The following is a 24,108-nucleotide window of genomic DNA, read 5'->3' on the forward strand; positions in this document are numbered from 1 at the left end:
TTTGAGTTAAAATATATATTTATAATTTTAATAAATGACAAATTAAAAAGACATGAACATTTTTTGTATCGAAAAAATATCGAACCGTGACACCAAAGTATCGAACCGAACCGTGAATTTTGTGTATCGTTGCGCTCCTAATATATAGCTATATATTTTATAATCTTTCTTGTGAAAAAAAAAAAAGTGGTGGAATGTTGCTTCCGTGCGTTTGAGCAGCTCTGCTCCTGTGGGTCCATAAATAAACTGTCTTATCTGTTTTATCCATGTTTTTAACTTCAGTTCCTGTCACCTGCATTTTGTCCCTCTCGGGATACAGCTTATCTTTAAAAAAAATTTCAAGTTATTAACTTAAAAGATGACTCAGATTAAAATTATTCTTCCACCCTCTCATGTTTCTGAAGTGGTTCCACACTTTTAGCTTGTTTATTTCGATCTGAGTCAGATGATGAGTTTGCAAACTTGTGGTTTGGTTCCTTTCACAAACAGAAAACTCAAAGTGAACCAAAATGCATCACTAAGAACCTGAGTGCATCAGTCTGGGTTGGATTATGATTTGAATCACGTTCCCACCATAAATGAACTGTTCTGGAGATCATCTGCAGCCAAACTTAGAACTCCTTTTTAAAAGGTGCGGTTGTTTTTGGTCCCCACCAAAGTTCGCACTGTGTTCAGGTCGGCAAAAAACAAACCCCATCAAGAGGCGGTGAAATGAACCAGAGCTTGATTCAAATGGACTAAACAGGATGTGTGAAACAGGCCCTGCTCTTTATTTGATGACAGCTTTTTCTCATTCACTTGCATGCTTAATGGTCAGCAGCTACTCTGGAAGTGAAAACTCATCCCAGAGCTCAGGGTCACACTCAGAACAGAGCGATCCCTGACAGAACTGATTTCCCCCTGACAGTTCAGTTGCAGGCACGGGATGCCATTAAATGTGCTTGTGTTAGCTTTGTGGCTAATCACGCAGAACTACAAAGCCTCCTGTGGGTGGACGGGAGGACAAAACCAACAAACAGAGCAACCCTTCAGTCTCTCAGTGACTATCAGAGCCACTTTCTCTGCTGATTACGCCAAACAGGCACACTTAGAGCAGACAAAACACTGCATGCCTGAGAAAACGTGCACAACGCACACACGCACGCACACACACACACACACACACACACACACACACACACACACACACACACACACACCATGTGTGATAAAAGTACACATTTGGATAGAGAAGTGAATACTGCATTGTTTGCTTAGCACACAGAATAGCAAATTTAGAAGTTTGCACATGTTTACAGTATGAAGAACCCCAAAAATGTATAACAACACACACACGCACACACAAAGCTTTCTCAGAGCGATCACTAATCTCTGCCCTCATCTCCTGTCCTGTGCAGCACTGCTTGTTTGGGTTTTGTCAGAAACAGCAGCTCTGGTTCGAAACGGAGACATAAAACAAACTGCTGATAGGCGGGACAAAAATGCGTTTATATAACCTCACCTGTGTGTTTACCGAACGTTCCCGCATGGCACACAGCGCAATCACGCTCCAATGACCTGAGGTAATTTTGTGAGGACCGTTAAGGCAGATTTACACTTCGAACTGTAACGCTCACGTGCAGCTAGAATAATACTTGCTGTAAAAAAAAAGAAAAAAGTAGTATTCTCCACCATTCTGCATTCGAATGATTTATTGTAATTATCTTAGCATGCAGAGGAGGGTTTTTCTGCCCTGTCCTTTTACAGTCTGTTTCAGACGATTTTTCATCCCACTGATGGAAGAAATCCTGATGAAAATACTCAGCAGAGCTACTTGGAATTTCTTGGCATGCAAACAGTCAGATTAAAAGATTGAAAGAGCTGTGGCCAATAAATTGTTTATCACCAGATTCATGGCAAAAATGCTTGTATCAGCAATAAAAAACACGCTCGAACGACCTCATTCATTTATCACGCAGAATACCGAACATGTTCGCTGTTTCATATCAGTTTAAAAAATTAGCACTCTGGGTTTTTTCAGCTGCATGGCTCAAGGGGATATAACTTTATCATTTCATGCTCCGCTTGACTGATTAATTAAAAGGATAATACGTGGACGCAGCAGTGCCCACTTCACTGGGGAGCAGCTGTTTCTTGGGGTCTTCTTTAACAGGATGGAAAGAGTGGAATGGGAGAGAACTTAAAGCGGAGCTGTGGATTTACCAGTCAATCTACGTTACTGCTATCACCTTTGACCACATGTTGTGGGCAGTGACAGAAAGAATTAGATTTTGGATAAAAGTGGTGGAAGTGAGGCTCATCTGAAGGCTTGGGCTCACCTTATCAGGTGAGGAGCTCAGTCATTCAGGAGGGAGTTTTTTGATCCACGTAAAAAAAAAAGCCAGCTGAGGTGGTTCCAGCATCTGGCTAGGATTGTTCAATTATTAGGACACAGTGGAGAGATTTTGCCTCCCAGGTGGTTTAGGAATGCCACCACGACCCCCCTGGAGAGTTGGAGGTGGTGGTTGGAGCCCACACCCTGCTATTGTCAGATTGTTAAAGAAGAGTTCTACTTAAAGTCCTGAGACGTGTCAAGGAAGCCGTAGGTTTCTGGGGTCAATCCAAGAATCTGCCCACCAGATTTGGCTTCCTACAAACTCATCTACTTCCTTTAAATGAAATTCAAGATGAGGGGTGGCAGGTTTGATGCACCACAAAGGGCTGCAAATACAGTGTAAGTGGTTTGTTGCAGTAAGATCAAACGAACAAAATTTATCTCTTAAAATGATCCATTTAGTGAGAAGAAAATAAGTTTTTATTCGTGTACGGGCTACAGCTTTGATGTAGTACCACTTTTTATCTGTGTAAAGGCCTCTGCTCACAGGCTGCAAAGGAAACTCTCACTTTCCTGTCAGGCATGGCTGATTGCAGCAGAGCAGGCGCTCGGCTTCAAAGTCGTCCGGCTGTGTTTGTTTGTGGAGATGGCCGTGATAGGAACTTGGCTTTGAAATGCTTAAGGTTGATCTCAAGCAAAAACATTGTCAGTTCACACCTTCATCGACACACTCGCTCGCATCAACACCACCATTAAACCGCAGGTTGAACCGACATCTCCATCTCCTGCGTTTGTTATCACGCAGAGAGCGGCAGCCGGAGTCAAGAGCAGAGGAAGCAGGAGGGAATGAACGTGACCACTCCTTTAGTCTGTTTTCTTAACACGACTGCCAACATGAAGCGAAACAAAGCTTGATTTCTCGAGAGCGAGTGAAAAAACGAGCACATGGCGTGTGACTACGTGGTCAGAAGAATCAAAACAAGTGAGACTAGCAACAGAAAAAAAGATGTACGTGTGTGAAAAAAAGAGAAGGTGAATAGTGGTGTGATTAGCACTGGAATTGATAAAGATTTAAAAACAACCAAAAAACAGGCAGTAACCGGAGTTCGAGAACATTAACTTCTCTCCTCTTACCACGTGGTTGGTCCGGTCTCTGATGGGCTGGTATCCCGGCATGGGGACACACTGATCGGCGTGGCCGTTACAGAAGCAGCTCCCCTTCACTATCAGGTCGTAGATGGCGAAGTGTCGGGTGGGGAGGGGTTCGTGTGCGGAGGTGAGGTCTTTGGCCTGGCAGGGACACTTCTGATGCTTCAGCAGTCTGATCCGGATGTTGGTCACCTTCAGCTGCTGCTGGCCCTTCAGCCCGTAAGGATCCACGGACTCCCACTTCGGAAGGGTTCGGTAGATCACCTGACATTTAGAAAGAGACAATCAAGGAAACAAAAAGAAAACAAAAATTAAATGAGCAAAACACCAAAAAATGGAAATTCCTCTATTTACCCACCTCACTGTGATCTAATAGAACTAAAAAGTCATTTTGTAAGACATGCATCGTTGAAATTACAGCAATGATTGACACGGGTTTACCTTTTTCATGCTACATCTAACTGGAGAAATGTGCTGCTCATTGCCTGGGACGTCTTTCATGGAAAATGTCTTCCAACTTATTTTACAGCTTCAAAGGTATACTCTTCCTATTTTATTAACCACTACAAACACACTAGAACAGATTTTAAAATACATTTTACAGGCGTTTGTAGATTTCAGGGTTTGATTGATTGTGAGGTGCAACTTTGTCTCCTTCCTTAAAGTCATGCATGCTCTGCTCTGCGGGTCTCATTAGGTGTATATACAGGACATGAATGTCAGTGATGATAGCCCCAGACCATAATGCCACCACCATACTTTACAGTTGCTATAGTGTTCTTGGTTTGCAAGCCTCACCTTTACTCCTCCAAACATACTTGCAACTTGCTAAGGGGCATTTAAAAAAAAGATACTCGTGAGGGAGTATGTGTATATTTGTATTATTTGTGCACCTAATTGTTGTTTTCAGTTCAAAGACATCACTCAAAGCTCATAATTCCCATGAAAATGTATGCCCATGACGAGTGTATATAAATGTGGTTTTCAAGCCTCTTTGGTTCTTCAGGTGTATTTAGTTACAGAAGTGGATACATTGATATCACTTATGTCACCACATCTGTTACATTAAAGTGGTTTGTTTTGGTTTCATTCATGTACCAAACTTTGACCTTCCACCCGGCCATTATTGCTCATGTCCTCACTTGGTAATGTGGGTTCTGTGCACTGCACCCCCTCTTTTACACTCTCTCGTCCATGGATATCCTTCAAATTGAAGATCCCTTTATGGGCTGCCATCTCCATGGCTACTGCTGCCACTGGCAACCATCGCCGCTGCTGTCGTCGAGGTGAAAAAGTTGCTGTTGGCCCCGACTCTCACTATGAAAGCAGCATGTGAGTTTGCAGTGTGCCGAGCTGTCACTGATATCATTGTGTGAGTGGTGTGTGTTTGTGTGCAGCTGAGTGTTTTTCTTTGGTTCAAGAAAAACAACCCTGCTGCTTGCTGATTGGCTGGATGACTGGCGGAGAGTGTGATGGGAGGAGCACTATTAATTTCCCTGTTGTTGGAAAAGGTCACGAGGTCACAGCATTGTGGTCGCAATTAAGAGAACACGACAAATAGGATGAGGGGCGCTGGTCCGCGGGAGAGCACGGAGAGCAGGGTCAGACAAAGGCGGGGATGGAGATGCAGCTCCACATAACTCAGAGCTGGACAAAAGCCTGCGACACCCTAGCGACACCACGGCAACACCAGCACACACATGCACCCACATCGACATGCACATAAACATACGCTGACAACACAAATCAGCATCGCCTGGAGCTTTTACTACTGCTGCCCTGGAAAACAAATATTCACATTTATAGATATGCTGATGACACCCATGTTTATCTTAATCCATGATACACACAGAGATGAAGCCACAGTCTCCTCAGGTTTGTGTTGAGGATACATCCTAGCAATACAAAAAGGTTTGTGTTCAAGAACCCTTTCATATCATCCTTTATTGAGTGGAATACCACGTGCCACTAGTCGACTCAAATTTGCAACCTCAAGCTCTGAACACAGCTCTGACATCTTATTACTGTTAAGTTAGCTGTTAAATTTGTTTCAGGCCCCAGTCATGCAGGCCTAGAGACTGGTTGGTTACCCTTTGGTAAGCCCCAGTTGATAGAAAAAACAAAATTGTGTTGCTCAACCGGCTTGTGGGTGTTTACTTCCAGGTTTTGGTTACTAGTTGAATTAGGGAAGTGGCTTACTTACGGTAATGTTTTTGACTTGAGTTAATTGCTCACCTGTCAACTGTCATTTGGGTTTATACTTTGCTTTATCTTTTTTAGTTTACTTACACAGCACAGGGCCACCCATCCACATACTACATGAATGACCTATGAACATAATCAACCTTTTGTTTTTTAATAAACTTGCTTTGCATATGAGCTGATACACGTTTTGTTCATTTGAGCTCTACATAAGTACAGCTGGCAGAAATATGAGTTTTCAAATAGTCAAAAAGACCAGAATATATCATTAAACCATGCATGTCTCACAAGGTTCCTGTATCCAACATGACAGATTTTGAGGATAAAAAAATGTATTATTGAACTTACATTCGCAGCAAACATTTTAGAAAAAAATAAAACCAAAAAACCATCAGTGTAAATATGCCTGCACTGGCTGTTTTGGTCAGGGGGGGCAAACTGATGCGTAAATAACTTGGTTAGTCTGCATTAGTCTGCATGTAGACTGAGAGTCTTTGCACTTTGCAGGATATCAACTGTTAATACACTTATGGAAGCTGAAAGCCGTGCTGAAACCTCATACCGCACTTGGGAAAGTTTTCCACCTGCCATTAAGCTATGTAACAAATTTCCGGCTCTGTGAGGCGGCAGGTTCACTGAAAACCTTTCTTCCTGTTTCAGCCTGCAAACTTAAAGTAAGCCTGCCTTTAACAGGCCTAATTCCATCAAAGCACTGTGGACTGTAATCTGGTAAACAGGCACAATGGGCATTGATGGAAGGAAAAAGACGGAGTAGGGGGGATGGGTGTCTAGCCAACAGTACCAACATCCATCAGAGCAACAGCACTTCCTTCCCAGCAGACAGAGGAGAGGGAGAGCCTCTACTGTAAGTGTTTATCTGAAAGGGCACTGATGAGTGTGTGCGTGCGCGTGCGCGTCGGCTGGTCTGCGTCCCTCTCTCTTCCCTAAGGAGGTCAGTCTGGACAACAAACACTCACATTCTTCCAGCCCAGCTGACCTCATAAATAAGACAAGCAGCTCTGAATACACACTCTCTCTCTCTCCCTCACTCACACACACAGACCACCTTTTCCACACATTACAGGTGAACACGAACAGCTTTCAACACATGAGATGACATGCTTTCATGTTTGCGGGTGAAAGAAGAGAAGAAGAGAGCTGAGCATACCTGCTGCCTGTAATCGCTCCCAGCTATGACCCCCCCCCTCCCCAAAATTCACCACAGCTCTCACTTATCTCATCACACAGCCTCAGACACTCACATGCAAGCAAAAAAAAACCCCAAAAAAAACACACACCGCAATCACACGCATGCATACAATCAAACATCACTCGGCTGATGCGTCTGCTATTCATCTTGCTTGATATTTTAGCGCAGTGGCATTTTTTCATTGACATTTCTGTTTCTGAAGGAGGGTCGGTACTCTGTGAAGCCAAAAAAGTTTCATTCTGCAGAAATAATCTAAAACAGCAGTGGAATATTAATTTCTTTTGTCAATTTAAGTGCATTAAGCGCAACCACAGTCCAATATGACATCTAAAAAGCTCCATGAAAGACAAGCGATGGCATGTCTGTTCAGCGGTCACTGACGGTAAGTGAGTTTATGTAAAGTTGATTAAAAAGTTATTCAAGTTATTCATTTTTTTGTGATAACAGCCACAATATGCAGCTGGACCCTCCTGAAAACAACAAGTAAAGGTTCCAGTAAATGTTACAAAGCTCAAATTAAATAAAGGTGTTATTGAAGCCTTGGGAATTTGCGTATAATCGGCGACGTGGTGTGGGCAAACCTTGAGGGTTTGGTCTATTCCAAAAAGTTCCCTGTGCCCCTCAGAGAGGCTGAGATGGTTTGGACATGTGCACAGGAGGGATAATGGATCTACTGGACAAAGGACGCAAAGCGGTTGACCTCAGAGGACATTCATGGACGTAGCAAAGGAGGACATGGAGAGGGTTGGTGTGACAGAGGAGGATGTGAGGGACAGGGTGAGAGATAGATGATCCACTGTGGTGACCCCTAAAGAAGCAGGTCAGGAATAAGTCACATCTTAGTGCATCCGTAGTGAAAGAGGACAAAACAATTCCCACACAAACAAAGTGGCTGATGTTTTTCAAGCATAAGTGAAAGTAGGACTTTTTGAAGAACCCTTCATTATAAAAAAAAGTAAAAGCCGAATTCGTGATCTTTTTCAAATCAAAACTGGAAAAGAAATCCAAATCTGAAACTCTGCACTCATAGTAAGCAACCACTGCAGACCCATTGTGTGGTGAGGTCATGAATCCACTCACGCACGATGTCTCTCCTGCTTTGTTTACTTCTCTGCAGCCTGTGAAGGTGGCCACATGTATGTTACCGCCCCCTGAGGTACTGTTATCAATATATATTTTAACAGGTTTCTGACTTTTAATTGAAATAGTACCCGAGTGCAGGCCAACTATGAACATAACTGTGAGAACTTAGTATTCATGAGACAACAAGTGAGATTAGCATGGAATAAAGCTCTATATTCGTACAGTACATACATAAATAAGGCTTGTTGTCATGTCGTGACCTTGACTGTCAGTAGAGATGATGTAGAAGCAAAAACCAAAAGGTGCACAGACGGTGTGAGCAGCTGAACAGCAGCAGCTGGTCTGTCAGTGCACTACTTAACCTCTTTCAACCCCAGGGTCATCAGTGGAGAGGTTAAAGGGCAAACAGGTCATGCTCCTAGCACAGGTTGCTCACCCAAACAAGCCGGAGAGACGCAGGAGACGGAAAACAAGCTGCTATTTTCAAACCTTCACGCACAAAAGGAGATGGAGAGGGGAAAAAAGACCTGAGAGCCTCACGGAAACACCTCAGAGTAGCAGGGAAGAGTCCACATTTCATATGAAAGCGCTGCAGGGGAGCCCGGCACAGCATCGGGTTTGGCATGTGCCTCAGCACACATCTGCAGAGCAGCTCCCAACACACACTGCTTCAATTAAACATCAATGGAGTGCAGGAAGCCCTCTCGTGCTACAGTCAAAGTACGCCTATTAAACACTCAATCATGCACTCGGGGAGCTTCCCCCCACCTGGCTTTCCCTCTGCTCGGCGTGCTGTGTGACTCTTGAATGTTGCGTGACTTACTGCAGAAAGATCTGACTTTGCTCCAACAGGAGGGGTTAAATGATGGAGAGGCTGCCCTTCAGGATTGGCTGTTAAGTAGCTCGCTTTACCTGTCACCCGTGACATCATTAGCACTTCATTCATGGAGGAAGAAAAAAGCTGCACGACGAGCAGGAAAGTCTGTCAGGCCTGCAGGTGTGCATCCGCGCTCCTTCCCACCTGCGCTAACCTGCTATCCGAGCAAGCTGGCGGTGTTTGGACTCGGAGGAAAGGTGGGAATTCGAGACCTGATACAAATCTGATCATCAAAACTGCTTCCAGAAAGAAAGCAGGCCAGTCGAAGAACAGTAACAGTGCAGCCTTTAAACTTCAAACTGTTGCTGTTATCTACCTGCAGAATTTCACTTTTTTCTGCTTCAGGCTGTGCTTTCATGAGGTTTCCCTGATTGACTATTTTCCTCTTGAGGCTGTAATCATTATGATTTCAGAAGGAAATGATCTACGCTCTAGGTCATCTTTGTACCTGCTGTGTATAAATTGGAGAGACCACCGGGTTGCTTATTTGTAAGAAACAACCAACAAAGAAAACTTTGGGTTTAAAAATGTGTTGGATTGTGTGTTTTAAGAACCAGATGAGACCACCAACAAGCCATAAAACCAAGGTCTCAGAGTTTCACAGAGACTTAGATGTCAAAATGTAAGTCGTGATGAGGACTGTTTTCAGTTCAAAGACATCACTCAAAGCTCATAATTCCCATGAAAATGTATGCCCATGACGAGTGTATATAAATGTGGTTATCAAGCCTCTTTGGTTCTTCAGGTGTATTTAGTTACAGAAGTGGATAAATTGATATCACTTATGTCACCACATCTGTTACATTAAAGTGGTTTGTTTTGGTTTCATTCATGTACCAAACTTTGACCTTCCACCCGGCCATTATTGCTCATGTCCTCACTTGGTAATGTGGGTTCTGTGCACTGCACCCCCCCTTTTACACTCTCTCGTCAATGGACATCCTTCAAATCAGAGGGCCCGGTGGCGCCAGTGTCCGGCAGCCTCGCCTCTGTCAGTGCGCCCCAGGGTGGCTGTGGCTACAATGTAGCTGCCATCACCAGTGTGTGAATGGGTGGATGACTGGTTGTGTAAAGCGCTTAGGGGTCCTTAGGGACTAGAAAAGCGCTATACAAATACAGGCCATTTACCATTTGTAAACTGACTGCGGCAGGTGTTAAAATGGAAACACACAAATGCTAAAACATGTTGCCAAATATAATAATTTTCTCTTTCATGTCCAATAAAATGTGGCGTGTAGCGTCCTTCATCTGATGCACAATGTCCAGAAAAAGCAAAATCAAAATTTAATTCCAGTGAGTCCCATCTGTGCTGCTGCAATCTGAAACATTAAATTTTATCCATCACAGAGACTGTAAATCCCTCTGAGATCTGCTATGAAAATAAACCTCACACAACCTCTATTTTGACATATACTCCCAAACTGGACCCCAACCAGGTTATAGAGACACTTTAAATGATTCTGCAGTCTGCTAGAAATGTAGCTCTGTTAATGCAATACAGGTGCAGTTTATGTTTTTTCCAAAGATTTATTTACTAGAAGGCTGTGAGCAGTAGACCCAGGCTGATAAAACTAAGAAGACATGGTCAGAGAGTCATTTCAGGACTCGGTGACTGAATTAAAAAAAGCAGCTGCATGTGAAAGGCACAGAGGAACCTTGGGTGCTGGTATCGATGTTACTTTGACACATCCCATCCACCTAAACACTGCAGCTCCAATTGTAAGACACTTCCCACCAGAAGCGAGCACATAACACAAGAAAGAGCCCAGGCCTCCAAAATCCTCAGATCCCAATCCAATCAAGCATCTGCAGTATGCACCAGAACGAGCCCAATCAACAGCCCTGCCCCCAACGGGACTCCACTGCCAGCGCCTCAGTGCCAGACCCACAGGAAACCCCCAAAGGTCCATGCCCTGACGTTTCAGAGCCATTTTGGCAGCACCTAAGGGGATTTTTTTTCTATTAAAGCTCCTGTGTTAAGAGGAGATAAAGAAAAAAAAACCCTGTCTTTGAATACTGTGTAAGAGATATGTTTGGCTTCTCTTCTTTCCATTGCCTTTATATGCTGGGATCCTGGATCTGGAGCATAGTCAGATGACACATTCTGGGGACAGGAGCCAGTATTTTGGGGGTTTCTGGGAGAGATCCAGGCCAAAATGTCCCATTTCACGCATTTGTTTAGAAAGCTAAACTGCAGTCAGATGACAGCTGATGGTTCGGAGATTCCCATTTGTCTCAAAACTGCTTTACTGATCCCTACAGATTCTGCATGCTCATATTCAGAGATTATATGCAAATTAACCCTGCTCGTCTTCCTGCTTTGTGGGAATATGGAGCTAGAGTTGATTTGAAATAGAATAATTCTTTATTCATGTTCAGTGTGACTGATGTCATAAAAAACCCCTAAAGACTTGGAGCATCGCCTCACCTCTCCGCGGTTGCAGGGGTAGGCGCCTGAGTACTTGGACGTGCAGGTGGCGCCATCCTGGCCAATGCCTGCCTTTCCCTCTTCCAGCCTGAAGGCGGCGCTGCAGTTGGTGGCGTAGTACTGCATCATCCTCCAAGTTCTCCCGAAGTCCTGCGAGCGCTCCAGAGTCATGGCGGCAGGCCTAGGTGAGCGAAACACCAGGATGAGATGCGTGAAGTAGAACTCAGTCTCCAGGTCCAGCTGCACAGTCTCCGACTCCACCCCTCCAGCCGACTGCCACCAGGTGTTCGGGTGACGGAAGGAGGAGTCGGACATGGCCCCGGCCAGATGGGACAGGTGGGGCAGGCCGGCGTTGCATTTGGTGCACTTGGCGGGGCTGCAGGCCAGGTTGGCGTCGGGGTCGGAGTAGAAGCAGTGGAGCTCGCTGCCGTTGTTGCCACAGACGGTCTGCGTCAGCACCCTGCGACCCAAGGCAAGGTTCCCCATGCGGGGGTTGCAGGCGCGGTTCTCACAACGGGGGGCCACGCCCCCATTAAACACCACCTCAGACAGACCTGCAGGACGGAGAGAAGGAACTTTACTATGGACTCACATGACACCATCCTCAGTCACTTTAAAGGGTTACTCCACCCAAGAAACCAAAAAAAAACCAACAACCCCAAAACAAAACACTGACCTTTACCAACACCTGGCCATGTAGGTGGGATTATTTGACTAAAATATTAAAAATAATGGTTCTCACACCATCATTAAAAGTAAAACTTCTCTCCCGAGTCCAGTTTACTCTGCAGAAAAACAATATCAGCAGTTTCTTTGGGACTATTGGCAAAAGTAAAATGAGTTAAAGAGAAGGGGAAACACTTTAAAGACCAGATTAAATCCAACCGGAATTATCTGCTTGGGTAGATATCACCCAATAAAGACATATCAGTCCATCTACAAAATTGGCCCCATTAGTGTAAAAAAAAAAAAAAAAAGAAGAAGCAAAGAGTCTTGGATCATCTTGAAAGAAAATTAATATTTTTCTCAATTTGTCCAGTAAAACTAAACATTTTCCTATTATACTTAGATTTAAATATTCTGTTTGTCAAAAAGACACAATCTCTCTTTGTGGCAGTTTTTGTCCATTTGTGGTCTTTTTTCTCACCACATTCTGGATGATTCGCAGCTCTTTCAGTGGTATATTTAACATCTTTGAGCCTCTTCTGTCTGTATTTCTACCTGTTTTGCATCTTTTCCCGGTTTTATTGGGTTACTTTCACTTTTCCTGGACTCTCATTCGAACAGAAACCAAACAAAAACAAAGTGTGAAACTAAAGCTGGGCTAATGCTTTGTTTTCGGTGTCAGTGGACCAAAAATCAAACCAGCCAAAGAACAGTGAACAGACACACCTCATTCAGTCTGAGAGTGAGTGGGGCAGCTGAGAAATGGGCTGTGTGTGTTTGTGTGTGTGTACACAAGTCAAGTGTTTTACCTCGATCGGAAATGTTATGCAAAAAGGATAATAGAGGCATTGTGCACCTGCCTGCCACGGACCGCAGGCAGCGTGGACTCTGACACAGATAAAGTTTGGCAGCTCGGGGACGATGAGCAGCATTCAGACGCCTTCCAGACGCTCTACAACCCTAACCCTCCACCCACTCCACCCCTCCGGGCAAATGGTGTCATCCCCACTGTGGATTTATTACTTTAAAACCTGGAGCCCTCTACTGCTTCTGTCATGTGCAAGACCTCACAGATAGGCTCACATTACATTTTACAGGATGAATTATTGCATATTTGCACTTTTTATAGGTGGATTTTCTTTGTTAGGCGGTAGATCCATATGAATTATGTCACAGTGTTGATGGGGGGAGAATAAATGGATGTAAAATAACAAAAATCACAGGTTTTACAGGAAATTGAATATGCTTTAATCAGAAATAACTCAATTATTCAACTATAAATCACAATATCTGCTCTTTGAAAGTGAAACACTGAGGATGGGACACATCCTCTATTGTTCTCTTCCTTCCTGGAGGTTAATATAAAAGCTGATTATGATCATCTTTCAACATATGTGTGTTAATTATCTTAAACCTGAGCAGTGAGAGGTTAAATTGCCCCAAATTTCAAGGGAGTTCTGCATTGCTGCACTTGCCACGGAGACATTGTTGCCCCAGTGGCAACCCCCCTAATAATTTTTTTTTTAAAAAAACATCACACTGACCTGCATCTGAAAACACAGCCAGGCTGACCACGAACAAGAAAAACATATCTCCTCTGCTGTGGGAATAGTCCAAGATATGTGGGGAAGAAAAGCGAGCCAGAAAATCCGCTGGAGTTACTCAGAAATCAGGGAGCTCATCCACAGTGGCAAAGTTTAAAAAAACAAGGCAAGTGCGCAGGGTTCAGCTCCAGTGTGGACTTTCTCTTTCACTCAGCTGCGATCCAACAGGGCGATGATAACTCAGCCGTATGAAGGAACAGCATGATCCCGGACGGTGTGAGGTGTCCCGTAGAGAAAGGAGGAGGGCCGAGGAGGAGGAAGAAAAGTAAACGGGTCTGCCTGGCTCGTCTGCTGCTCCGGGACCTGCGGCGTGGTTCATCTCCCTGCGGTGATCTGCCTCTGAGGGCGCACGGAGACGCAGAGGAGGTGCGGTGACAGCGCTGTGCGCCAGCTCCGCCTCTCCCTCCGGATTTTTCTGCGACTTAAAGGAACATTCCAGTTTGTGCTCCCAGCCTCATCTTCGCACCAGCGGGGTCCCGGCACGAGGACCCGGGACCACGCGGGGGGGACTATATGAGGAGTTCAGGGAGTCCAAACTTCCTTTAAAGGCGCATTTCCTCACTTCTTGACATGCAAATTTGGATGCTCATATTAAATATATGACTTTCAATTAATGACTAGCATCTCAAACGCACTCGAACCTAAGAAAACACCAGCAAGTAGAAAAATAAAACACAAGATGAAAAAAAATAATCGGGAAACAAAACGGAAGTGATTTAGTGATTGTGGAGAGACAAAAAAACAACAACAAAACAAACAAATAAACAAAAAAAACCCGTGACTGACGCTGTGGAAGTTTCAAGCTAACTGTAAACGGCTAATAGCAAACATGTACAGTATAACACGAGTCATGTGATGACAAAACACGCATTACCTGCATCTGAAAACCGCAGTAAACTAGAAATATGTGGCTTCTTTTGTGTTTTATTTAGTTCATTGTTTCAGGTCAACTACCCAACAATGTATATTTTACAGTTTTAACCTCTGAAACTGTGTTTTCAATGTTCACATCTCTTTATGAAGACCTACCTCACTGCTTCCGTTGGTGGTGGTGTTGAGAGGGTATGTAGCACCCAAGTGCTGATCAAATGCACTTGATTAACCAATTGTCAACAAATCTGAAAAGTCCTTCATAACAATGGAAGACAAAACAATTATTTCAAGTTATTGCTGCTAAAGGTGGTTCCACAAGCTGCTGAATCATGGAATGTACTTATTTTCTCACAGGACTGTGATGGGGCAACAACTGCCAGTAAAAAAGGATTTATATGTTCAAGAGAGCTAAAAGGAAAACAAATGGTTTTACATTTGGCAAGACTTACAAAATGACAGTGGGAAACTATTTGGGCACAGAGGGAATCAAAACTAGAAGATCAGTCCAGGATCAAATTGTAGGCACAAAAAAGGAAAGCTTTCATATGCTGTAATTTGCTTTGAAGAGTCACCATTCTGAAACAGACTTAAGAAACTTGAAATTTTACCCAGAATGCAAAGTTCTCTATAGTGAATCATCAGAAATCAGATGAAAGTGAGGTGTTGCTGTGCATCACTGGCTTCAGACTGCAGCGATGTAAGACATGATCTGATTTTGGTTTGACGCTGTGACACTTTGAAGTGAGTTTGATGATTGCCCACCACTGGTCCTGACAGGGTTTGGACCCCCTGAGGGGACCACATAGACCCTGATGATGAACGGACCACATGAGTGCTCACATCCACATTTCTGACTAATTGGCTTTGGATGCAGAAGCTGCGTGAGCTGCTGAGGCACTTCAAATTACACCCTCTGGTTGCTCTGCCGACCACGAGCCTTTGTAGACGACATCGCCAGTGTCCATAGAAAACCAGTGAAAGATCCAGTTAAATACTCATCCTGCTTTCCACATCATTGCTGCCCATAAAAAGAAGAGGGGAAAGCCCCCAGCTTCCAGCCTGCAGGAGTGGCTTCAACAGCGTACAGGCTGCAGGGCGCCTCCCTGTGTTCAGCAGAGGTAGAACGCCGATTTCCTCTCAGGCCCATTTGGCTTAAGCTCGACTGAACCCAGCACGGCTCTGGCTTCTCTGTCTGCGGTGTAATCGGACCGTGACCTGCTTTCTAAGCACCTGACCCTTGTCCAATAAGCAGTGAGCCAAGTTAAACTATCTCACCTGTTCACTTTGTTCTGCCCGTCCTGGTTCAGTCACCGCCCGCCTGGCTCTTTGTGGAGGAGAAAACTTTGTTCTCTTCTCACGGTTTTAAACAGTTTCCAGGATTTAGTTCCATAAAGACAAGAGAGATGTTTTCATCTTCTCAGCTTTTGGGCAGAAAAGTCAATGAACAAGTCTCCAATAATGCTCTGTGGTCTTCTTAAAACTCTTTGTGGTCACTTTACATCTATTTAGAGCAGTTTCTGTTTAAAGTCATTTTATCATCTCCATTGTTGTTTTTGGGTCAGTTTTGGAGCTCTTTGTGTTGGTTTTTCTCAGTTTGTGCTCATCTTTCACTCTTTTTGTTGTATTTCTGGATGTGTTTCAGGTTATTTTTTAATCTAGTCATGTTGTGTGTCTTTCTAGTCTGTTTTCCACCACCAGCGCCACCAGTGAGCAATGGATGTGTTGGTTACACTGGAGGAAGATCATAACTTAAATTATTTAAGGGTTTGACAATTTTATTTAAATAAAGCTAAATTTGTAAAAAAAAAAAAAAAGAAGAAGTTTTGATAAATGTTTAAATTGCTGAGGAGCTTATAGGAGTGTCATTAGTGTCTGCAGGTATTCAGACACAAGCCAAAGTGTTTTAGTGTTGCCTCCTCCCTCGCCTCCATCTGTGAGCCCTTTACTGAGCCCCCACTCAGTGTTCACGTTAGTCATCTTTTACTTATCATTTTACTACATTTTACTATCTTTTTGATAGTTTGTAGTCTTATACTACTTTTCCATATCTGTGGCACGTCAAAAACTTTTATAATCTAGTTTGAATGCCTTTATCCATCCATCCATCCTCTTCCATTTAGCCTTATGATGATCACAGGGGGCTGGAACCTATCCCAGCAACCATAGGGCAAGAGTTAGGGTACACCCTGGACAGGTCACCAGCCTGACGCAGTGTTAACACATCCCTTTTTACTAATTTTTCATGTTTTGTAGCAGTTTTGAACCTCTTTTGCTGCTTTGAAGTCATTATTTTAAATCTCTCTGCAGTAAGGATGCAAAAAGCAGAGGTAATGAAGGCAGATGAGTCTAAATACCTGAGTTAAACCAGCGAAATCAACAGACAAGTGCACAAAAGAGGTAATGAAGAGAGTCCAGGGAGGGTGGAGTGGGTGGAGACGGGTGTCAGGGGTGATTTGTGATAGAAGGATTGCAACAAGTGTGAAAGGGAAGGTTTACAAGATAGTACAGATGCTACAATGTACAGTTTGGAAATGGTGGCCAAGCTGAAAATGTTACAGTTTGCTATGGGAGTGACCAGGATGGACAAGCTTTCCTATTTTAACATATTTTGCTAGTAATTTTTGGATTTCTAGCCATTTTCATTCTCTCTCTGCCACATATTTCCTTCATGCTATGAAACACACACAAACTGACTGACGGGTCGGTTAATTACACAGAGGGCGGCTAATAGGCTAAAATGATGTAAGGACACAATATTTCAAATATGCAAATAAAGCTCTGCTGCAATTTCAGAGGAATTTCTGGACAATCACAGCCTCTAACAGCAGGAAGTCAGGTGTTAGTTTCATTCATCGCATCAGGTTTGAACTTGTCAGATACTTCAGAAACTGTTCAACGCTTCAGCGCAGAAAAAATGTGAGCGCGTCAGACTGTTTTTGCCTGGAGTGAAATTGCTGCTCAGACTTACAGCCGGCTGACTCGGTTATTACAGTTATTTAACTTTTCACCCCCAAAGAGGCCACAGGGTTCAACTAGTGAGCAGTTTGTGAGTGAGGGGCATGTCAAAGTGACATAAGTAGAGCAGGTGTTGCACCTACAGGATATGTCATTATCCATCTGCCTTCAGTTCAGCTGAGGGCAGGTGGAGGCACCGACAGTGATGCTTTTATTTGCTTTGAACAGTATCAGATCACAATTTAACTTTTAAGTATATTATCATGAGGCAAAATAACTTTAGTTGTCATTTTTATGTGTGTTTGGGATCATTGTCATGTTGGAACACTGAGTTATGTTTAATTTTCAATCATTTAGTTGTTAATTTGAGCTGAGTTGATTTTTAAAATTGTGCGCTGTCCCTTGCTTTGATGGTTGACCACAGTTTGTTTTTCTCATGTTTCTCATGGTCTTAAATGTTTCTGTTCTGCTCATGATAACCAATTAAATAAATAAATAAATAAATAAATAAATAAATAAATAAATAAATAAATAAATAAATAAACAATACGGTTTGGGTGTGGTGAGACCTCTGACCGCTAGGTCGCGGTGTGTAAAAACACGCAGACTCCTCAGGAAGCAAAGTGCAGGATTTCCGGTCGGCGGCAAAGCGTGTGCTGCTGTTAAGTGCAACGTTATTGTGACGAAAGGATACCAAACGTATACCTTAAAACGCACAGTGCTTATTTACTTTGAGCTAAAATGGTGAGTAAAGCTCGGAAAACTTTACATTTTAGCTTCACCGGATGTTTTGGGGGATTTTTTACTCAGAAGGGCGCGGGAATAGCGACTAGCCTGTTAGCTGGTTAGCATAAGCGAGGCTAGCGTCTCATTCATAACTGTAGAGATAATGAATGAATCCTCACACGGAAAGCAGCCTCACTTTTTATGTTTATCTACGGAAACATAATTAGGCTGGTTTCAATGCTTCCTGTTTATTGGCTGTTTGTTTATTGGCGATTTTCTTCCTGCTTGAATCTGTGGAGAGTGTCGCACCAAACTTCATTCAGAAAACGTCTAATTTAACTGCCACACATATTTTGAAGCTAAATACTTATAATAACTTGATAATTATAAAATTCACGGTTTATTTTTTAATCGTCTTTGTCTTTGGAAAACTGTGCAAACTGAAAGGAAACGTGCAAGATCTCTTTTTAGAGACCTGATACCTATTATAAGATCACAGATCAGAATAAGTCACTGCATATGGTTTTGATTTGACATGTACGGGTATTACGATGCTAAATTGTAGCTGTTTGTTTCATTGGTGTCTGAATTTGATGTGTGTGTATTTATCTCTGATTGGTCTGCTTCTCCAGAGTTTACCTCTGAACCCGAAGCCCTTCCTGAACGGCCTGACAGGAAAACCAGTGATGGTGAAGCTGAAGTGGGGCATGGAATATAAGGGCTACCTCGTGTCTGTGGACGGGTACATGAATATGCAGGTGTGGATCATTTGCCTTGTTCAATTACCTAAAATTTGTTCTACGGTCAAATTATGCATTGTTTATAGACTAGGTATTACGGTAAGAGAAACTGAGACTCGATTTCAAAATAAAAGCAGTTTTCAGCTAATGTGATTTTTAACGTTGACAAGCGCATTTAGTTTGGCATTAATGCAGCTGCTGTAGCATGAAAGGTGACTTGGATTTATTTTTCTAAACTTGGTGTTATTCTGTATCCAAGTAAAAACAACTGTTAGCCCAGAGTAATGTGTTACCTTTGCCTCCTCTGCTTCTTTGTCCCTGTGTTTGTAGCAGCAAACAAAGCTCTTCTCTTAGAAAGGTTGTTTTTACTGCTGCTTAATGCAACACAGAACTCCTCCAAGCTGTCAGTACACAGTTCCCCTGCATTACCCAGCAACAGAAAATTATTTTGTGGGCAGGGATAGTTCAGTAGATAGCATGGTCACCCCATGATCGGAAGGTCTGGGATTCGAATCCACTGAACGGCTACCCTGAGGTACCCTGAGCAAAGTACCTTCCCTACACACTGCTCCATGGGCGCCTGATTAGTGGCTGCCCACTGCTTCACTGAGTGAATGGGTTAAATACAGAGAAAGTAATTTCCCTGTGGGGATCAAGTATATATTATTATTATTATTATTATTATTATTAAAACTCGAGCAATGTGTTCATGGGGTCACACAAGAACCTGTAGTATTTTCCTGTTGAAGGATAAAATGACATCATTGCAAGGAAGCATCATTCCAGTGTTGGGCTGTACACCAGTGACCAGACAGTCACAGAAGAAGGGACCTGTGTTAACTCAACACTGTCCTCACTTGTAGTTCTAAACATACACCCTGATGAAAATACACACATATTAATATACTTAGGACAACATCAATAATCCAGCTCAGGGAAAACATCCTGATACTTGATAATTTGTGAAGTATGAACAGTTTCTACCCATTAAAAACTTCACATTTATAGAATTACACCACAGAATGGCATGCTAGGCTATGCTAAACTTAAAGTCAGAGTTTTCTGTATCACCAAAGTGGCTCTGTTTTTACCTGGTGAAATCAGGTAAAAACAGATTACATTTTTTTTATTCGTTTATTTAGCGCTTGTTGTAAGTATGAATTTGTGCAACTGTGGCGACTGATCATTGCCATTGTCACTAGTCAGTGCTGAATGTACAAGTCATTAAATCTAATTAAATTATATTTTAAGTCCAATGCTGGTGATTTGGTGTCCTAAATATTTATTCAACTATCTGCCACCAGATGGAGCTGCAGCAACAAGATTTTTGTAGAAAAATGCCATAACTTTGCTAGGCTGGGCCTGATCGTATTGTTAAGGCTCTTTTTAGTTATTTTGATATACAAGCAGTAGAAATGAGCTTTCTCCGAAGGATGGCTGGCTATTAGAGGCTCACAGTAGAGCCGCTACACCTCCACACTGAAAGGAGACAGTTGAGGAGGTCACCTCCTGTGTGAGGTGTTCTGGGTGGACACCCAGGAAGCACCGGAGAGATTTTATCTGTCAGCTGGCCTGGGAACACCTCAGTGTTTCCCTGGATGAGCTGGAGGAGGTGGCTGGGATGAGGGAGGTCTTGGCTTCTCTGCCCCACCAATTATCTTACCTGACCTTTGAACTTTGTTTTATTTATTTATTTTTTTTACAGCTGGCAAACACAGAAGAGTATGTGGATGGAGCGTTGGCCGGACATCTCGGTGAGGTTCTCATCAGGTATGTGAATGACACTTTGTAACGCCACAGAGAGAAATCAGTGGGAGTCTGAACAGTTTGAAGTCGTCAGACTTGACTAACTTGTGTTAATAATTAAGTGACTGGTGAAAGGAAACGCTTTCTCATGCTGTGCTCGACCTCCACAGGTGCAATAATGTTTTGTACATCAGAGGTGTAGAAGAGGAGGAAGAGGACGGCGAGATGCGAGAGTGATGCTGGGCTGATGTGTGTTTGTGTTTTCACCGTGTGAAACAAATGAACGTTTGGGGTTATTTTTCAAGCAGCTTTGAATCTTTTTTTTTTCTACTGTATGTGAGACCAGTTTTATGTTGTGATACAGACACAATAAAGTGATTATTGTATCCTTTCTTAAAAAATACGTGTGTTTGTGTGTCGTCTGATTTATTTTTTTTTCTTTTTTGGCGGGGGGTGTACAGTAAGCCCCACCCTCCCCTCTGTGCACTTTAAACTCTGCTCTTTCTCTCTTGGGTAAATATTTGCCTGTTTCCTGAGTTGGCTTCAACACCCTCTCTCCTAAAGTTTGACTTCAGATGAGTCAAAATGTCCAGACCTTACAGACTGCTGGTTAAAAATGCCAAACAGCTAGTTTTGATCTGCAAAAACTCTGAGAAGTACCTGACCAAAGATGGGATGCAAAATCTCTGCGTGATTGAAAATGGGAGCGTTGTAATAGGAAGGTAAGTTTGTCACAAATTATGAATTTTATAGGCACATTTTCAGATCTCTAAGCTTTATAAAGGAGATGTCAGACATCTGGGTCGGGGGTCAAAAGTGACTACTGCTTCTGGTGTGAGGATTTAAACACAGTAGAAGAAGTCTATGCAAGGTTAGAAGCTTGTTAAAATCTCAAGATTTTTGAATTATAAAGAAAGTGGAAATGTTTGGGTTCCAAAATCTATACATGTGCATGCTTTGTGCTCTACAAAAGCACACAAACGGACAGGAAACTGAATAAATGAGGAAAATTAGGACCTGCTGTTGAAGCTGCTATTTTTACCTTTGACACCTTTTGCTTTACACCATGTGATGGCAAAAGAAGGCTACAGGGATTATTGAGTAAAAGATTGGGTTTTGACTGTCAAATGTTTACTGTCCTGTTAAGTAAAATAAAGACAGTAGATTTTAAAGATGACTAAACTGGTGATAGGTTTTTATTGCACATGTAGCTGCACAAATGCAAAATTTGCATCTCTTAAACGTTTGATTCAGAGCCTCTTCTACCATGTTGCCCTACAATTAGACAGGTTTGGTATTTTATTTATACACTACTTCTTATTGTTATTTTCTAATATATCTCTAATTCACAGACCAAGCTGCTTTAGTGACTGAAATGATGAGCATCCCCATGTAATGTTAAAGGCTTTAAAAAATGGTTCTATTTATATTTATCATATCTCTACTGTCTATCACAGATGCTCTGAAATGTTCTAATGTAACTTATTACTTTCAGTCATTTTAATGCAAAAGAGGTCATCCAAGACGCCACTGTAGATCTGTTAGCTATATTACAATGCCAAACATCAAAATATAGCAAAGAAAAAGTGGAAAACTACAATAGAATCAATGGTTCTGTTTAAAAAAACAGATCTGTTTTGGAAGTTGACAAATACATTGGGAAATGCTTAAAAATAACACGGCACATGAATAAATATGACAGGAGTCATAAATAACCTCTGTTGAAGGTTAAGAAGCTTTATTAGAGTCTCTCAGATTTCATCAGAAAGATGGAAAATATCTCATGTAACTACAGAAGTGAGCAGAGCTTGTTAGGAGCTGTGCTGTGCTTTTGGGCACCAGTTTCAGGTTATTTGAAAAGTGATTTCTTAACCTGACGACCAATGATACGATGTCAGATCGTGCCAATGATACACACTGGAGCGCCCCCTACAGGCTCATGACATGGCAGAGAACAACGTCACTGGATGAATGTGTGCTTTTCCCTCACAGTGACGGGCTGATTAAAGCTGTAGGGCCTGCAGAAACCATCAGAGCTCAGTATGCAGAAGCTTTGTTTGACAAAGTGATCGATGCTGCAGGAATGTGCGTCCTGCCAGGTGAGCATCAGCTCTGTATCAGTTCTGTTGGCTTAAATATAAGCAGTCAGACGCGTGAATTGTTGAGAATTTCTTGCCTTAGTATAATGTAAAAAAATACTTGATGTTCTAAAAAAAATCTCCCAGACATTTGTTTTGTTTGTTTTTTGTTTTCTCCCATTATCATCATCAAATTTACAGACTAAAGATGCTAAATTTAAATGATTTGTTTGATATCAAGCTTGTGAAAAATATGCAAAAAAAACTAAGAAATCAGGAAGGAGCCGAAGTCCAAAGTACTTTTAATGTTTGACCTTTTACTTCTGCCTCTTCTCGCAGTGATTAACTGCTACAAACTTCTTGTTTCAGGCTTGGTTGATGCTCACACTCATCCAGTCTGGGCTGGGGACCGAGTGCATGAATTTGCAATGAAGGTAAATTATTCTGCTTAACTTCACTTCGCTTCACTGAGCATCTGAACTGTTGATGACATGCTCGGCGCTCCATCTGCAGCTGGCAGGTGCCACCTATATGGACGTGCACCGAGCAGGTGGAGGCATCCACTTCACGGTGGAGCACACTCGAGCCGCCCCCGCCTCGGACCTCCTGGCGACCCTCCGCAGCAGGTTGGTGCGGATGCAGCGAGCGGGCACCACCCTGGTGGAGTGTAAGAGCGGTTACGGCCTGGAGTTGCAGACCGAGCTGAAAATGCTGGAAGTGATCGAGGAGGCCCGGCGCTCCCTACCTATAAACATCTCTGCCACCTATTGCGGAGCTCACGCAGTGCCCAAGTAAGTATAACTATTTTTGCCTTATATTCCATATCTCCTCCTCCTCCACGCCTTCCTCCTCCTTCAGAGGGAAAACAGTGGCAGAAGCTACAGAGGACATTCTGAGAGTTCAGCTGCCTCGGCTGAAGGAAAGGATGTCTGCTGGGACTCTCAGAGTCGACAACATCGACGTGTTTTGTGAGCAGGGAGTGTTTGACCTCAGCTCGAGCCGCTCCATCCTGCAGGCAGGCAAACAAATGGGCCTCAACATCAATTTCCATGGAGATGAGCTTCATCCCATGAACTCTGCTCAGGTATCTGCCGAAGCTTATGTATACACTGTAAGCTACAGCCTAAAGATGAATATTCACCTCTGAACCACATCATAACCTTCAGTTTCTGCTCACCGGATCAACAGTACTCATATTATTTTAGTTTACACCAACTCCAAAGAAAAATATCAGCTAGTTTCCACCTTTGTGATGAAAACTAGCATGCTTCATTACCATCTTTACTACCAGACCTACGCTCTTCTGCATCTGGATAGTCTCCAGATCCCCATACAGATGGATTGAGAAAACAAATGTTCACAGAGTCATGTGAAGTAAAAATAGTAAGTATGATTGGGAGCTACAGATCATTTTTGTGGCCTTATTAAACAGTTTCCATACACCCATATGTTTTTTT

The 24,108-nt window shown here is 42.9% G+C and overlaps 3 protein-coding genes across 3 annotated transcripts in view; 2 read left to right on the top strand and 1 right to left on the bottom strand.

Annotated features, from left to right (window-relative positions):
* ntn4 (netrin 4) overlaps nucleotides 1-14,032 on the bottom strand; it is a 29,778-nt gene extending 15,746 nt beyond the window's left edge. Inside the window, exons 1-3 of the mRNA XM_005747246.2 lie at nucleotides 13,474-14,032; nucleotides 11,264-11,817; nucleotides 3,449-3,727 (exon numbers count right to left, since the gene is read on the bottom strand). Of these exons, the coding sequence (XP_005747303.1) occupies nucleotides 3,449-3,727; nucleotides 11,264-11,817; nucleotides 13,474-13,519 (879 nt within the window). The 5' untranslated portion in view covers nucleotides 13,520-14,032. The remainder of the gene's footprint in view (nucleotides 1-3,448; nucleotides 3,728-11,263; nucleotides 11,818-13,473) is intronic.
* A 3,920-nt stretch (nucleotides 14,033-17,952) lies between these two features.
* On the top strand, nucleotides 17,953-20,976 carry snrpf (small nuclear ribonucleoprotein polypeptide F). The gene is made up of 4 exons (XM_005747247.1): nucleotides 17,953-18,105; nucleotides 18,720-18,845; nucleotides 20,533-20,597; nucleotides 20,744-20,976. The coding sequence occupies exons 1-4, from the start codon at nucleotides 18,103-18,105 to the stop codon at nucleotides 20,808-20,810; spliced, it is 261 nt and encodes an 86-aa protein (XP_005747304.1). The 5' UTR covers nucleotides 17,953-18,102; the 3' UTR covers nucleotides 20,811-20,976.
* A 182-nt stretch (nucleotides 20,977-21,158) lies between these two features.
* amdhd1 (amidohydrolase domain containing 1) overlaps nucleotides 21,159-24,108 on the top strand; it is a 4,758-nt gene continuing 1,808 nt past the window's right edge. The window contains 5 exon segments of the mRNA XM_005747248.1: nucleotides 21,159-21,295; nucleotides 22,566-22,672; nucleotides 23,021-23,085; nucleotides 23,165-23,442; nucleotides 23,510-23,900. Of these exon segments, the coding sequence (XP_005747305.1) occupies nucleotides 21,159-21,295; nucleotides 22,566-22,672; nucleotides 23,021-23,085; nucleotides 23,165-23,442; nucleotides 23,510-23,900 (978 nt within the window).

Source organism: Pundamilia nyererei, unplaced genomic scaffold (genome assembly GCF_000239375.1).
Source record: "Pundamilia nyererei isolate P.nyererei 1_Seehausen unplaced genomic scaffold, PunNye1.0 scaffold00192, whole genome shotgun sequence".
NCBI classification, from domain to species: Eukaryota; Metazoa; Chordata; class Actinopteri; order Cichliformes; family Cichlidae; genus Pundamilia; species Pundamilia nyererei.

Excerpts from the sequence above, each read along its gene's own strand:
- snrpf (XM_005747247.1), top strand. Across the intron at positions 18,846-20,532 it reads ACGGGTACATGAATATGCAG|CTGGCAAACACAGAAGAGTA; the intron begins GTGTGGATCATT and ends TTTTTTTTACAG. Across the intron at positions 20,598-20,743 it reads CTCGGTGAGGTTCTCATCAG|GTGCAATAATGTTTTGTACA; the intron begins GTATGTGAATGA and ends CGACCTCCACAG.